Source organism: Podarcis tiliguerta (assembly GCF_965153285.1).
Source record: "Podarcis tiliguerta genome assembly, chromosome: 3".
Lineage (NCBI taxonomy): Eukaryota > Metazoa > Chordata > Lepidosauria > Squamata > Lacertidae > Podarcis > Podarcis tiliguerta.
Window position 1 is genome coordinate 1,184,983 of NC_139536.1, and position 14,677 is coordinate 1,199,659.

Genomic DNA, 14,677 nt, shown 5'->3' on the forward strand with positions numbered 1-14,677 from the left:
CCATCTAAAAGTCTGGTAGTTGTTGTTCTCTTTGACATCTGGTGGCATTCCACAGGGCGGGTATCACTACCAAGAAGGCCCTCTGCCTGGTTCCCTGTAACTTGGCTTCTTACAGTGAGGGAACCGCCAGAAGGCCCTTGGCGCTGGACCTGTGTCCAGGTAGAATGATGGGGGTGGAGACACTCCTACAGGTATACTGGGCCAAGGCCATTTAGGGCTTTCAAGGTCAGCATCAACACTTTGAATTGTGCTCGGAAACATACTGGGAGCCAATGTAGGTCTTTCAAAACCAGTGTTATGTGGTCTCTGCGGCCGCTCCCAGTCACCAGTCTAGCTGCCGCATTCTGTATTAGTTGTAGTTTCCGGGTCAACTTTAAAGGTAGCCCCACATAGAGCACATTGCAGTAGTCCAAGCGGGAGATAACCAGAGCATGCACCACTCTGGCAAGACAGACCACGGGCAGGTAGGGTCTCAGCCTGCGTACCAGGTGGAGCTGGTAAACAGCTGCCCTGCACACAGAATTGACCTGCACCTCCATGGAACAGTTACCCCATTCAGGACCAGGGAGTCCTCCACACCCGCCAACCTCCTGTCCTCCCAAGAACAGTACTTCTGTCTTGTCAGGATTCAACCTCAATCTGTTAGCCGCCATCCATCCTCCAACTGCCTCCAGGCACTCACACAGGACCTTCGCCCCCTTCACTGGGCAGGGCAGGATGCTCTTTTGCATAAGGAAAGGGAGCCAGCGATCAACCGCTATCTACCAAAACCTCCCGGGGATTTACCAGTAGATCGCGATCAACCTGTTGGACATCCCTGGTGTAGGTCATAGAATCTTAGAGCTGGAGGGGACCCTTAGGGTCCTTTAGTCCAACCCCCTACAATCCAGGAATCTGAACTCAAGCATCCATGACAGGTGGCCATCCAGCCTCTGTCCCAGTGAGGCTGTCTCACTTCCAGGGTTCAGTTTGTTGCTTGCAATAGAGGTGGAGGAACTCCCATCTTGCTCCAAGAAAGACAGAAAACCCCCACCTCTGGTTCCTCCTTCCACCAGCAGTCGCTTGGCTGCAACAGCAGCTGCTTCATCAAGTTGTGGCAGAGGGAAGATGGGAAGCTGAGTTGCTGCATCAGCTCAATAATTTTCCACTCCTGCTCCTCCTCTCCTTGAACTCTGCTTTGCTTCCTCTGGTTATTGCAAGGACTCTGTGGACACAGTGCCCCAGTTGCCCTTTCCCTCCAGCCTTCCCAACCCCCTGTTCCTTTTGTCATCATGCTCTTTAGGTTGCAAGGCTGAAGGCAGGGGCTGTCTTCACTCATCTCTGTAAGCCACTTGGGGAGCTGAACACCTGGCTGTGTGAAAGTCCTCCAGATAAAATCACGGATGAAATCAAGAGGAAACATGGACTTAATTCAAATTCAACTTAACATTGTTTCCATGACGTGTATTTCATATTAACTTCAGCAAACATGTCTGAAGTTATGAAACATTTCCTAGAGGATATGTTAGCTGTCTCCACTTAAAGGCTTACATTTTGGGCGGGGCATAAATAATAAATTATTATTATTATATGTAAAAGGTATCTTCACATGCTGGACTTCCCATATTGAGAAGGCCCTGGACTTGTTTTCCATAGTATGAAAGTTTGTTCGCCTTGGTGACGCTTCTGCTGCTGCTCCAAGATCATGTTTCAGTTCATTAAGATTTCACAATATTTTATCTATTCCCAGTAACTGCTGTGCTCATATGAGTGTAGCTTTGACATTTGCTCGCAGTGCTCTCAGATTTTGAGAAGGTTCAAGTTTTGGTTTAAGACCAATGTGGGCATTTTTCTAACAGAAAGCTTTTGCAAAATCTTGTGTTGGCTGTAATTCTGGATTGTAGGTACTGTGGGAGAGATGAAGTAAGCATAACTATAGTGCTCCTGATTTAGGTTCGTCTCTCATGATGCCACATGTCGAATGATGAATGCCAGGCCCTTAATCCTGGTACCTGACTGGGATGCAGCTGCGGCATCCCACACCCTTGTGAGCGGAACATATACGTTCCTTTTGAACACATATAATTATTGATTGTTATAATTATTAAACCACCCTTTTATAGAAGTTCTCAAACAGCATATGCACGAGTCTTTTTGTGGGTGCTTTGCAAGTCTATTTGGACAGCAGACAGATTGTCAGTTAACATTACAGTGCTGTGCTTAAATGCAAATATGAATTGCATGAGAAATTGGTGACTTCCTCTGTTTACCATTTTTAAAAATTCATGTCGATTAAACTTTAAGATAATCCCAGAGAGGCAGAGGACCAGGATGAATGAGATTGACCTCAAATTGAAAATACTAAAATAGGACAAACCTTTTGTTTCCTCTTCTCCTTTCCAACCTTTTGTTCTGAACCTGCAAAGCAGCTTACAGTAAATTAAGTACACCCACCTATAATGAACATAATAACAGAGCAGAAACTGTGAAAACTTTTAGATTAACTCTCATCAAATGATACAGAAGAAAGTCAGCATAATCAAAAAAATAGGAAAAGTCAGCCATGAATCAGAACCCCCAAGACTCTAAAAGGAAGAGCCTTTTGCTCATCCTCAGAAGGACTACAGTTCAAGTGCCTAGGCCTTAGCTTCGGACCCTGGTGTTACCTGGGCTGCCTGTGGCCCTGTTTACACATGTTCAGAAACTCACGTCTTACAGAAGTATTCACAGAGGGAGAGTCTTTATGTCCTGTATTAAATTTCTTTCCCAGCCCCAGGGTGGGTCACATAATAAATCAAAAACACATACGTAACTGTCAGGTCGCATAAACTAACATTCGCAACAGAGCACCTTAACTGTCTGTTTGACAGCACAGCAAAGAATAAACATAAAAAATACAGACCATACCTCCTCATATGCCTTATGAATAGCCTGGGTGAAGAGACTTCACCTGCTCTTTAATGTGTAGGTTGCTGTGTGCTATAGATGTTATAGAACTGCACTTACGCACAGCTTAATGACTTGGAGGAATCTGCAAAAAGACAACTCCGTTTCAGTATAACTTGGAATAAAATATAGGCACTAGTGAAATGGCTTTGTAGCTTGAAGCACCAAATGCCATGTTAGCCAGAATGGCCAGGAGATTGCTAAAATGTAAGGCTATTTGCAGGCTATATGGACTGGTGATTTGTGGCAGGTATAGAAGCAAGGTGTCAAGATTTTCCATAGTGGGGGTTGGGGGGGCTTGATGATGGATCTTACCTAACTGCACTTTTCGATATAGTTTTTCTGGGCATGTCATGACTTCTGTTGTTTCTTTTATATTTTAGGGATAGATTTCAAGATCAAAACAGTTGAATTGCAAGGAAAGAAGATCAAACTGCAGATATGGTAAGTGGCACTTCAGAATTGGGGGGGGGGTGTTGATGCGAAAAAGGGGGGTGAGATGCTTTGGCAATGTCAAGAAGTGACTCTCATAGCTACAGTGAAAAGGGTCGATTAGCCAGACAGTATGTAACATAAATAACATTCAGTATGTGCCTTGTGACTAATTGAGGAAGACAACACAATGAGAAGGGATCAGCCCACAGCAGGGAGAGAGAGACCAGCAAGCAGGACTGGAGGAAAGCTGAATGATCTTGCAACTAAGGCATTTGCAGGCAATTCTTCTGCAGCCCCAAAGGCTGCCTTTGACCTAAACAGACAAGCATTTGGTGCAGCTTACTTGCATCCTATCCACGGGCAGGTTTATACATAAGCACTTGCCTGGTCATCATAGGCGAGTCAATGGTCTGAAGGACGGAGGTTAAAGCACTCTGTTCTTCCTCCACACCTGGCCTAGAAATGCCTTGGGTTGCTCAAGGAGAGACGGCCCCAGAGCTAAGCCAGCACAGGTGGGCACAGCGGACCTGCCGTTAGGAATTCCCATGGCTGTGCTTGCCAGGTTTCCTATGAAGCATTTCACCTGGCTGATGAGATTCTGCTGTGGTGAGTGGGGGCCTTTGTCATGCCGTCTGGTGAAGGCGTCTATTGGGCAGAGGGCAGTGGGGAAGTATTATGTGTGGACTCAAATGGTAATGAGGGCTAGGGCTGGTTTTTGACATCACGATACATCACCAGCTAAACATTGCAATATACTGATACAGTGGTACCTCAGGTTGCGAACAGGATCTGTTCCGGAGCCCCGTTTGCAACCTGAACGGAACGCAACCCGCGTCTGCGCTGGTCGCGATTCGCCGCTTCTGTGCATGCACGTGCCGTCATTTTGCGTGTCTGTGCATGCATGAGTGGCGAAATCCAGAAGTAACCCTTTCTGGTACTTCCGGGTCGCCGCGGGACGCAACCTGAAAACACGCAACCTGAAGCGGACGTAACGAGGTATGACTGTATATCACAGTGTCTGAAATAAAGGATGGAGCTTGTCAAGGCATTGGCTGGTTTCATGGTTTCCCCCACATTGTGGTGTTTGCAGAGTGTGTGCACACACACCATATATCGCCAGGTCAAAAATCATGACACCAGTATCACAATATGGACTTGAAACCCGTTTTGAATGATAAATCGCCCAGCCCTAACACACATCATGATTTGTGATATATTGCCAGTTCAAAAATCACAAAACGGGTGCCATGAAACCGATATTGCTTCTCCAAAGGGGAGCCACTGGGGGTCTTCAAGGGCAGCAGACGAGCCTCGAGTGCTGAAGGCCCTTTGTGGCCCCCTTCTGTGCTTGCCCTTGGAGCTTGGCTGCTGCTGCTGCTGCTGCTGCTGCTGCAGTGCTGCATGTTTCTCTGCTTCTCTCCACAGGGACACAGCAGGGCAGGAACGGTTTCACACCATCACCACCTCCTACTACCGAGGTGCCATGGGAATCATGCTAGTGTATGACATCACCAATGCCAAAAGCTTTGAAAACATCAGCAAATGGCTCAGAAACATAGATGAGGTGAGTCGTGGGGGGGGGGGGACCCTAATGCTGCCCATCTGTGTGTTGGGGGGGGGGGCAAAAAGTCGCCCTCGGGTAAAGCAGGGCAGGGTAGGATTGCCTCAACAGAAAGGGCTTATGTTAAGAACGCAAGGAAAGCCTGCTGGAAGCGGAGCGTGGCCCTCCTGCCTAGTAGCCTCCGATAGCCATCTCCTCCTGTGAAGTGCCATGCAGCTCTCCCTCAGCACAGACGGGGCTGGCTTCTTTCCTGGTATGCAGAATCAGCCCAGGGAGGCAAGATTTGATGCCTAGGTGCCTTCACTTGGCCCCGCTCTCTGGAAGCAGCCTCCCACTCAGATCTGGGAGTTGGCACCTGAAGGCCTCCCTCCCCTTCATTGGATTCACGGCCTAGGACCCTCGTACCTAGGGGACCGCCTCTCCCGGTCTGCCCCGCGGAGGACCTTAAGGTCCATAAATAGCAACACCCTAGAGGTCCCGGGCCCTAAGGAAGTCAGATTAACCTCAACCAGAGCCAGGGCCTTTTCAACACTGGCCCCGGCCTGGTGGAACGCTCTGTCTCACGAGGCCAGGGCCCTGTGGGATCTGATTTCTTTCTGCAGAGAAAGAAAAGACAGAGTTGTAAGACAGAGTTGTTCTGCCTGGCCTTTGGCTTGGAATCAACTTGATCCCCTTCCTCTCTTTCCATTTTCATTTCTCCTTCTGTGATGGAACTCCTTTTTGGGGACTTCCCTGGCTTTTTTTTTTTTGCCCACGTAGGACCAGTCTGGTTAGTTGGCCTTGGTGAAGACTTTTTCATGTGTTCAGTTTCTGATTTGAGTTTCTACTGAAATGAGGCTGCATTTTAATGTTGTATTTTAATCTTGCTTTTAAGTTGTATTTCAATCAATTGTTTTTATACCTGGTGTTAGCAGCCCTGAGCCCAGTCTTGGCTGGGGAGGGCGGGGTATAAATAAAATTTATTTATTTATTTATTTATTTATTATTATTATTATTATTATTATTATTATTATTATTATTATTATTAACTGGGCACATCAGAGCATGAGCTTGAGCGGTGGGGCAGAGGGGGTCGGGGAAATGGACTTCTGGGCTACTGACTAGCATTGTAACAAACTCTTTTTTATGCTGTTTTGGTAAAGTGAACCACCTTGAGTAGACTGTCCTCAGAAAGGTAGCAGGGAAATTATTTTAGAAACAGCACTAAATGAAGCAAACGGACATAAAATAGCAGTGTTTTCTCTCCCTATTTTCAAGACATTGGCCTTCTTAAATAATACATTTATTCTTATTACCATTCATAATGATAAATGTATTGGCCACTCTCCATTACTGCTGCATTGCAGGGGGTTGGACTGCAGCTCTGCATTTCTATTATTCTGTGTTCCAACCGTTTGAAGCAGATGACGTCCACAGGAGTAGGGTGGGTCCTACACCTCAGGTGTCAAGGGCCAGGGGATAGAGGTGCATCTTCGGCATTCGCCAGGGAAGGTGCCAGATGCACCTCTGTGAAGAGGGAGATGCCACAAAGAAGAAGACACTTTGCCAAGCCAACAAAACCCCCAGCTTCTGAGGGTTGGTTACTGCTTGACCTTAACACCCAAGAGGGTCTGTGGGAATGGATACAGTCTCCCAGATTATTTGGGGCGTAAGCCTTCGGGGGCTTTGGACACTAATGGTAGCACCTTGAATTGGGCCAGCTGTTTTTGAACAGGCTATGGTGATCCCAGCCAGTGTTCTGACCACTGCGCTTCGGACCCGTTGAAGTTTCTGATCCGTCTTCAAGGGCAGCCCCACGTAGAGCGCATGCAGTAATCTAATATGGAAGCCGAATCACACAATAACCCATCATTTATGATTGCATGGTTCTCCCAGATACTGTTCTACGTGACAGGCCACTCACAATGGCGTAGCTAGGTTAGCCTTGCTTTCTGGAGGGAGTAGGAGCAGTGCAGTGAAGACGAACTTAACGGTGCTCTTCTTTGGTTCCGCCCTCTAGCATGCCAACGAAGATGTGGAGAGGATGCTGCTAGGTAACAAGTGTGACATGGATGACAAGAGGGTGGTGCCCAAAGCAAAAGGCGAACAGGTGAGTGGCAGTTCCGCCGGACTCTGCAGGTGGCAAAGAGCGGGCCGAGGAGGAGGAGGAGGAGACCCCTGGGCTTGGAGTCACCTATGGGCAGCTGTCACCAGGTGGACTGCCTTCCGGGTGGAGGTCTGTGGCTAATCTGCATCGGACACAGATTTCCACAGGCCCAGGCCACTTACCGTATTTTTTGCTCCATAAGACACACTTTTCCCCTCCTAAAAAGTAAGGGGGAAAGTGTGTGCGTCTTATGGAGCGAATGCAGGCGGGAGGCTCTGCTCAGCGCTCCCTTTAAAAAGCCGCGTGGAGCGTGTGTCTTGGGGGCTTTTCCGCGAGGAGGGAGAAGGGACTGACGGGTTGCCCTCTGTCCCTTCCCCCACCTCCCGGAAAAGCCAGCAAGAGCCACTGCCAGGCTCTGCTCAGCGCTCCCTTGTAAGGGCTCCCTTTCGTCCCTCATCCCGCTTTGCTGGGAAGCCAGCATAAGAGGCGCTGCGCAGCCGTTGCTCTTGCTCTGCTGGCTCCTCAGCGAAGCGAGAGGAGGGATGGAAGGGTTTGAAGCAAGAAAAGCGAGAGCCGCTTACATGCTCTGCGCAGAATATTCCCCCCCCCCTCTAAAAACTAGGTGTGTCTTACAGAGCGAAAAATACAGTAACTTATGTTGCAAAACCCGTTAGCGTTTGTTACACCGAGTTGTCTTTTCGTTACGCCCAAACACACAGGCCAGTCTTTGAAAAGCTTTGCGAATGTTCCTGTGTGTTTCCTCTTCCCCACCCCTTCAAAGCAGAGTATCCCCGGCTTCCGGAGGGAGCTCAGGGTTACCCCAAGTGGTCATGAGTTGCCTGTGGACCTACATTTCATCCCGCAGGCTAGGGCTGTGAGTCACCTGAAGTAAACCAGCCCAGTCTTATAAGTTGAGCATCCTCTTCTCATAGGGGCCACCTGAGTGTCCTCTCCGCACATCCTTACGGCGGTTCGACATCGGCTCAGAGACGGAGCTCCTTTGCTGGATTAGTTTTGTCTTTTTCTAAATTTTAGCAGGCAAAGCAACCCAGGCTGGAACAGGCCTCTGCTCACCACACTGACCTCACTTGAGCAGACATGCCATATGTATCAAATGTTTTATGTTCTTGCATGTAAACCTCTTTGGGAACATTCCTGTAGTGCCTTGTAATTTTTTTATTGCTGAGGTTGAAGGATCTCTTCTCACTGCTGTGGGGGGGGGGGTGTTTGGGCAGCAGGACAGAGCTAGCCGCCCATTTCTGATACGCAGCAGTGAAGCATTTGCCATCCTCACAGGTTTGTTTGTTTCCCCTTTTTTCCTAGATTGCAAGGGAGCACGGTATTAGGTTTTTTGAAACTAGCGCAAAAGCAAATATTAACATTGAGAAGGCATTCCTCACGTTAGCAGAAGACATTCTTCGAAAGGTAACTGCGGGCTTGGTCGTTCGGTGGGAGGGGAGCTGAACAGGACAATGGGAACTGGACTGAGAGCTGTGGAGGCTCAGTGGCACAAATGGGCCCCCAGTGGGTGCTTCTCCTCTCCCCCCCCCACACACTTTTGCCTATAGCTGCAATATCAGCCTCCTGAGCCTGGATAGCTCATTGGAGTAAAGTGTGGCTCTGATAGTGCCAAGATGGCAAGTTCAGTCCCTGTGAAGGACAGCTGCATATTCCTGCATTGCAGGGGGGAGGACTAGATGATCCTCAAGAGTCCCTTCCAATTCTGTCATTCCTTTCCCCAGGTATAATAGCCTGCAGGGTTGCTGGGAAAGGGGAGGGGAGGGACACAGCCCAGAGTAAGTATAGAAATCAGTGTGTGGCTAAATACCATGCATGCAGGAAAGCAAGGAAGAACTGCTTTATTTCAACTCAGGCTCCTGGTCCATTGAGATCAGTACTGTCTGCCCTGACTGGCAGCAGTGGCTCTCCAGGGTTTCAGGTGTGGCCTCTGATAGGCTTACCTGTAGATGCTGCTGGCTGCACCTGGGACCTTCTGCTCTGCCACGGAGCCATGACCCTTCCCAGGCCCATAACGTAACACACCCTGAGAACAAGCTCTTTGCCCATTAAGTGCTTTACTTCAGGGTTTCCCTAAACTTGGGGTCTCCAGCTGCGTTTGGACTACAGTTCCCATCATCCCTGACCACCGGCCTTGCTAGCAAGGGATGATGGAAGTTGCAGTCCAAAAAAATAGCTGGAGACCCAAGTTTGGGAAACCCTGCATTTGAACCCCTGTCACTGTGCTGTTGATATTCACTGAAGGAGCATTGCAATTCTGACTTAACCCCTGTCTTCCCGCTTTGTTGCAGACCCCTGTAAAAGAGCCCAACAGTGAAAATGTAGATATCAGCAGTGGAGGTGGCGTGACGGGATGGAAGAGCAAGTGCTGCTGAACGTGCTCCCTCCTCGCCAAGCGCCATCTTCCTCCTCCTCCTCCTCCTCTTCTTGCTGTGGAATAAACCACTTTGCCCATTTTTAACCTTTAAAAAAAAATATTATTTTTTTTGTTCCTCATCTTAACATGGCTCCACTCTTCCTTTGTTCTTCTGTTTCGGGAGAACTGGCTGACGATAATTTTTCTGGAAACTGTATTAAAATCATGTCTGACTCTTTCTTTTCTTTTAATGTACCAGCTCAACTCGGCGCCACATCCTGGTTGTATTATAGCCCAGTCTTAACATGAAAACTTAGAGCAAATCATTTCAGCTCCTTCTGCAAATTGTACAAGAATAAAACTTAGCATTAACAGTTTATTTTGTACAGCAGTGGGGTTTTGTTAATGAATTCTGTGCTTAAGTCACCATATTTGCATCGGCAAAAAAAAAAAAAATCCATTCGCCTTGAGTATGTAAATGGGGTTTTATTATTTTGTCCTGTGCCTTATGTGGAAAGGAATTTTGGTTCTCCTCCTCCCCCTTTTTTCCTTCTTCCCCTCTTCCTGCTCTGATGGAAGCGGGACAGGAGAGTTGCCCCCCCCCCCCCACTTGACTCCGCCACATTTAAACTATCAGACTCTCCTGTGATGAATTTACTGTGATTGATGTAGTGAATTGAGGACAAGGGGGTTAGAGCAAGAGATTCCAGTCTGCTTGGTGTCTCCTCCTTCCCTGGGGAGGGAAAGGGGGGGGGGTCTTTAAATGCTGACCAGTTCCTGCTGCCATTTTCTTTCTCTCTACCAATTTCCTCCTTATTTCCTTTCTCTCTTTCTCTCTCTCTCTTTTTTGCTTGCATGCCGGTTTTATTTTATTTTTTTTATTTTATGGTGTGATGTGTTTAAGAGACGGCAACACAGTACGTTTGCCAAATTTAATTCGAAGCACTGATCACGGATTCTAGCTTTCTGAGGTAAAACGTGAAGTATCTACTAACCTTTGTCTAGCAAGCGTCAGGCCCGCTACTATCCCCCCCCCCCTCCTGCGTAGTTATTGGGGTTTATGGTAATAATGGAAGAATTAATTGCATGCACTAGTTTCCTATGGAGGATGGTGATGATGATGATGATGTGGCTGTTGTTGATCTTTATGTATGACTCTGCCAGGCGGTTCACGAATCCACAGCCCTTGACACAGAATTGGTTCTCTTTGCTGCTCCAGGCAGGTGACTCGGTAGCCTAGTACATATTTAAGACGGGTGGGGGGGTGGGGGGAAGAGGGCAGGTGAGTCGATTGGTCGCACCCCTAGGATGCTCTCCTTCTGTGTTTGAGTTCTTCACAATAAAAAACACCCCTTGTTTACAACCCTGGGCAGTTGTAACTTCTTTCAGCGAATGCGGAAGGACGGCGAACAAACGCAGCACCTCCTCTTCCCCCTTTTGCACGAGCAAACGGGCGCAGGCTCTGCTTTTGGGTTCCCCTCGGGGCGGGACTGCCTTGCCTCTTGCTCCAGCTCTTCCGCAGGGATGTTGACGGGGCGCCTGCCTTGAGAGCGTGGAGAGGGGGGGTTCCTTTGCTTCGGGCAGAGCCGGGGTCGGGACGAGAGCTGGTTTCTCTTGAGGCACGTGCTGCGCGGGGTGCCTTACTGGGACTGCCTTCTCCCCCCCCCCCCAGGAGGGGGCTCTTGCAGCCCAGCCTCTCCTGCGGCCCCCTCCTCTCCCCCCAACCCAGGGGTGCTCCAGAGGTTGGCTTGAGGATGAACTTGTTGCCCTTGTTTTTAGGAAACTTCCTCTACTAATTAAATCAGCTGGTGATGCTGATTTTAATTTTTAATTAAAACCACACCACACACACACACACACATGAAAGTGTTTGGAACTCTTGCCTCGCTCTGGTGTCACCTGCGTAGTAACTGTCCTTTCTCATTCTCTCTCTCTCTCTCTCGCTTTCTCTCCTGTGTTGAGCAGTCTGTCTCTTCCCGCGCTTGTTAACCTCTCCCAGCTGAGTGGCTGTTGAAGCAAAGGCAAAATAACGGGGTGACTTGAGGGGACAAAAAAACCAGTGCAGTTTTTTGTTCCTTGCGTAATGGTGTTACTGATTAGTGTTGTAAATAGAAAATGGCTGGCTACCTTTTCAGAGCTGCACTTTCTAACGTTACCAAGAGAGAGAAAAAAGGGAATGTGGAGTCTGCATCGAAATCCTTTTTTGTATAACCTTTGTTTAAAAACGTGCGCTTTTTTTATTTGCTTCCTGGGCCAGGCCCTCCTGTATGAGTCTCTCTGAGATCCTTTGTAAAAGCTGTGTTCGTTAAGCACCAAGCAGTTAAAAAACAAAACAGTCCACTCTCTGGTACTACTAGCTAAAAATTCATATTCTACTTAACAAGTTAAATAAACTGAAATATTTCTAGCTGGTCTATTTCTATTCATGTTGACAAATGGGATGTGGGTTTTGTATGTTTCAGAGTATTTCCTGTAACACTCCCTCCTGGCTGGGAGTGTGGAACCCCTTTTGGCCGCCCCTTTTGCCGGGGGCACCTCTCCACCTCTCACTGCCCAGCCATGCCTTGGAAGGGGGCAGCTTCTTCCCACGATCCAGCCCTTCCAGCCCCGCCGCAGCCACAGCTTGCTCTGAGGGTGGTGCTTTGCAGTGTCTTCTCTGCACCCAAGCACTTCCCTTAGTGATGGCAAGACCCGGTCGCACTCCATCCATGGAGCCGCCTCCGTCCCAGAAGCTGAATCCAATCCACAGAGCCACCAGAATCTGGGCTTTGCGGGGAGATGACTGGATCGCTTGCCTTTCCTCAAAGTGGCACTGCGCAGTTCTCTTCCTCCCTGTTTTATGCTCACAACAACCCTATGGGGTAGGTCAGCCTGGCCAGCTGCCTGGCTCAAGGTCACCCACCGAGCTTCATGGCTGAGCAGATATTTGAACCCTGTCCTCTCAGGCCCCAGTCCAAGACTAACCACTACAGTGTACTGACTCTTGCACCTGGTGGGTCGTTCCCCCTTCCTCCTTTTGCTGGAGAAGCTCTTGGGGTTTGACCCTCGATGGAACACGGACCGCAAGGCCAGCACCATCACTGGCTTGTGAGGCTCCATCAAGGCCATGCTAGCATCTTCTGCCCTCCTCCTCCTGGTTCCCGGCATCTCGCTCGGCTTGCCTCCCTGGCTTATGGGAACCTCTTCCCCCGGCCCTCTCCGGTTTAGTCACTTTTACAGATCTGCCCCAGAGTCCCCCGTGCAGGACAAGAACAGGAGATGGCAGCTGGCACTCCTGTATAGTGGTGCCTCGCAAGACGAAAAGAATCCGTTCCGCGAGTCTCTTCGTCTTGCGGTTTTTTTCGTCTTGCGAAGCAAGCCCATTAGCGGATTAGCGCTATTAGCGGTTTAGCGGCTATTAAAGGCTATTAAAGGCTTAAGGGATTAGCGGATTAGCTGCTAAAAGGCTATTAGCGGCTTAGATCAGCTGATAAGCGGCTTAGATCAGCTGATAAGCGGCTTAGATCAGCTGATAAGCGGCTTAGATCAGCTGTTAAGCGGCTTAGTGAACAGCTGTTAAGCGGCTTAGGGGCTTGGGAAAAGGGGGGGGAGGGGAAAAGGGGGGGAGGGGAAAAAACCCCCAGGAATCGCAAGACATTTTCGTCTTGCGAAGCAAGCTCATAGCAAATTCGTCCTGCGAAGCACCTCCAAAACGGAAAACCCTTTCGTCTAGCGGGTTTTCCGTCTTGCGAGGCATTCGTCTTGCGGGGCACCACTGTATCTGTCAAACAACAGGACCTCCCGGTAGTCCCAGCGTTGCACCAAAATCCCCTTCTTGGCTGGGGAGCGCAGCTGCTGGGACTACTTTCATTGAGAAATGTGCAAGTAAGCTATGCGCTGACACTTCATGCAAAATAAATGTAAATAATAATAATCATACTACTTACACCTGTGGTTTCCAAACTTTGGGCAGCTGCTCCTTTGGCTCCATAAACTCATCCCCAGTGCCCCCTACAGTAACAACGGATTGCACATTTATTCAAAATCCAGTTAAAACTATGTAGTTTAATTCAGCCAAATGGACAGACTTGATCCAGTGATGGCAGCTTTTCAAAATCCAGGAGTCACTGAGACCTCCAGCGCCCCCTGCCTCCTGCTTTCCTCTTAGAGCCCCCCTAGGTAGAGCCACCCATTTTTAGAACCCCTGGCCTACACAGCAAAACTTTTTGACTTTATAACTGGTCTCCCTACTCTATATGCTTCCTTGAAGCTTCCAGTAGGCTTTGGACAGATTAAGTTGAGCAGTCTACCTTTGTCAATGACAAACCTAGACAGCATTTTAAAAAGTAGAGACATCACCTTGCCAACAAAGGTCCGTATAGTAAAAGCTATGGTTTTCCCAGTAGTGATGTATGGAAGTGAGAGCTGGACCATAAAGAAGGCTGATCGCCGAAGAATTAACGCTTTTGAATTATGGTGCTGGAGGAAACTCTTGAGAGTCCCATGGACTGCAAGAAGATCAAATGCATCCATTCTGAAGGAAATCAGCCCTGAGTGCTCACTGGAAGGACAGATTGTGAAGTTGAGGCTCCAAGACTTTGGCCACTTCATGCGAAGAGAAGACTCCCTGGAAAAGACCCTGATGCTGGGAAAGATGAAGGGCACAAGGAGAAGGGGACGACAGAGGATGAGACGGTGGGACAGTATTCTCGAAGCTACAAGCATGAATCTGACCAAACTGCGGGTGGCAGTGGAAGACAGGAGTGCCTGGCGTGCTCTGGTCCATGGGGTCACGAAGAGTCGGACACGACTGAACGACTAAACAACAACAACAACAACAAACTTGTTTTAGGGGTTGATTTCCATCATCTCCCATTCGCAGTGTGAAGGTATGTCATTACCTGGGTATTTGTACCTGGGGGTGAGGTTTTCAATGTAAAATCGGTGACTCTGGTTCTAAATGAAGCAGCTGGAACGTTTCAGGATTTTGCAGCTTCTCTCCAGGCACAGTTGCAGCCCTGCGGGGAATACCAGCAAGATAAAATCCATTTACCTTCCTGTTGTGCCTGATCCCATTTTCTACACCTGTCACCTTCTGTGCAACAGCATTTACAACATTGTTCATATCTGCACTACTGACATTTCCGTGGAAAAGTTGAAAGAGGCACCTCCATATGAGACTTCCAGTTAGCAAATGGTTTTTGACCTATTGAGGCATTCTGGATTAGTTGTAGTTTCCGGGTCACCTTCAAAGGTAGCCCCACATAGAGCACATTGCAGTAGTCCAAGTGGGAGATAACTAGAGCATGCACCACTC

At 48.6% G+C, this 14,677-nt stretch overlaps 1 protein-coding gene and 1 long non-coding RNA gene across 2 annotated transcripts in view; one reads left to right on the top strand and one right to left on the bottom strand.

The window, feature by feature from the left end:
• RAB10 (RAB10, member RAS oncogene family) overlaps positions 1-11,788 on the top strand; it is a 28,143-nt gene extending 16,355 nt beyond the window's left edge. Inside the window, exons 2-6 of the mRNA XM_083432806.1 lie at positions 3,309-3,369; positions 4,786-4,924; positions 6,921-7,010; positions 8,331-8,432; positions 9,317-11,788. Coding sequence (XP_083288932.1) covers positions 3,309-3,369; positions 4,786-4,924; positions 6,921-7,010; positions 8,331-8,432; positions 9,317-9,400 — 476 coding nt within the window. The 3' untranslated portion in view covers positions 9,401-11,788. The remainder of the gene's footprint in view (positions 1-3,308; positions 3,370-4,785; positions 4,925-6,920; positions 7,011-8,330; positions 8,433-9,316) is intronic.
• On the bottom strand, positions 9,503-13,529 carry LOC310674059. Its single transcript, XR_014509367.1, has 2 exons — positions 13,134-13,529; positions 9,503-12,655 (listed from the first exon to the last, which is right to left on the bottom strand). It is a non-coding gene; the product is annotated as an uncharacterized lncRNA (long non-coding RNA).
• Positions 13,530-14,677: the final 1,148 nt, after the last annotated feature.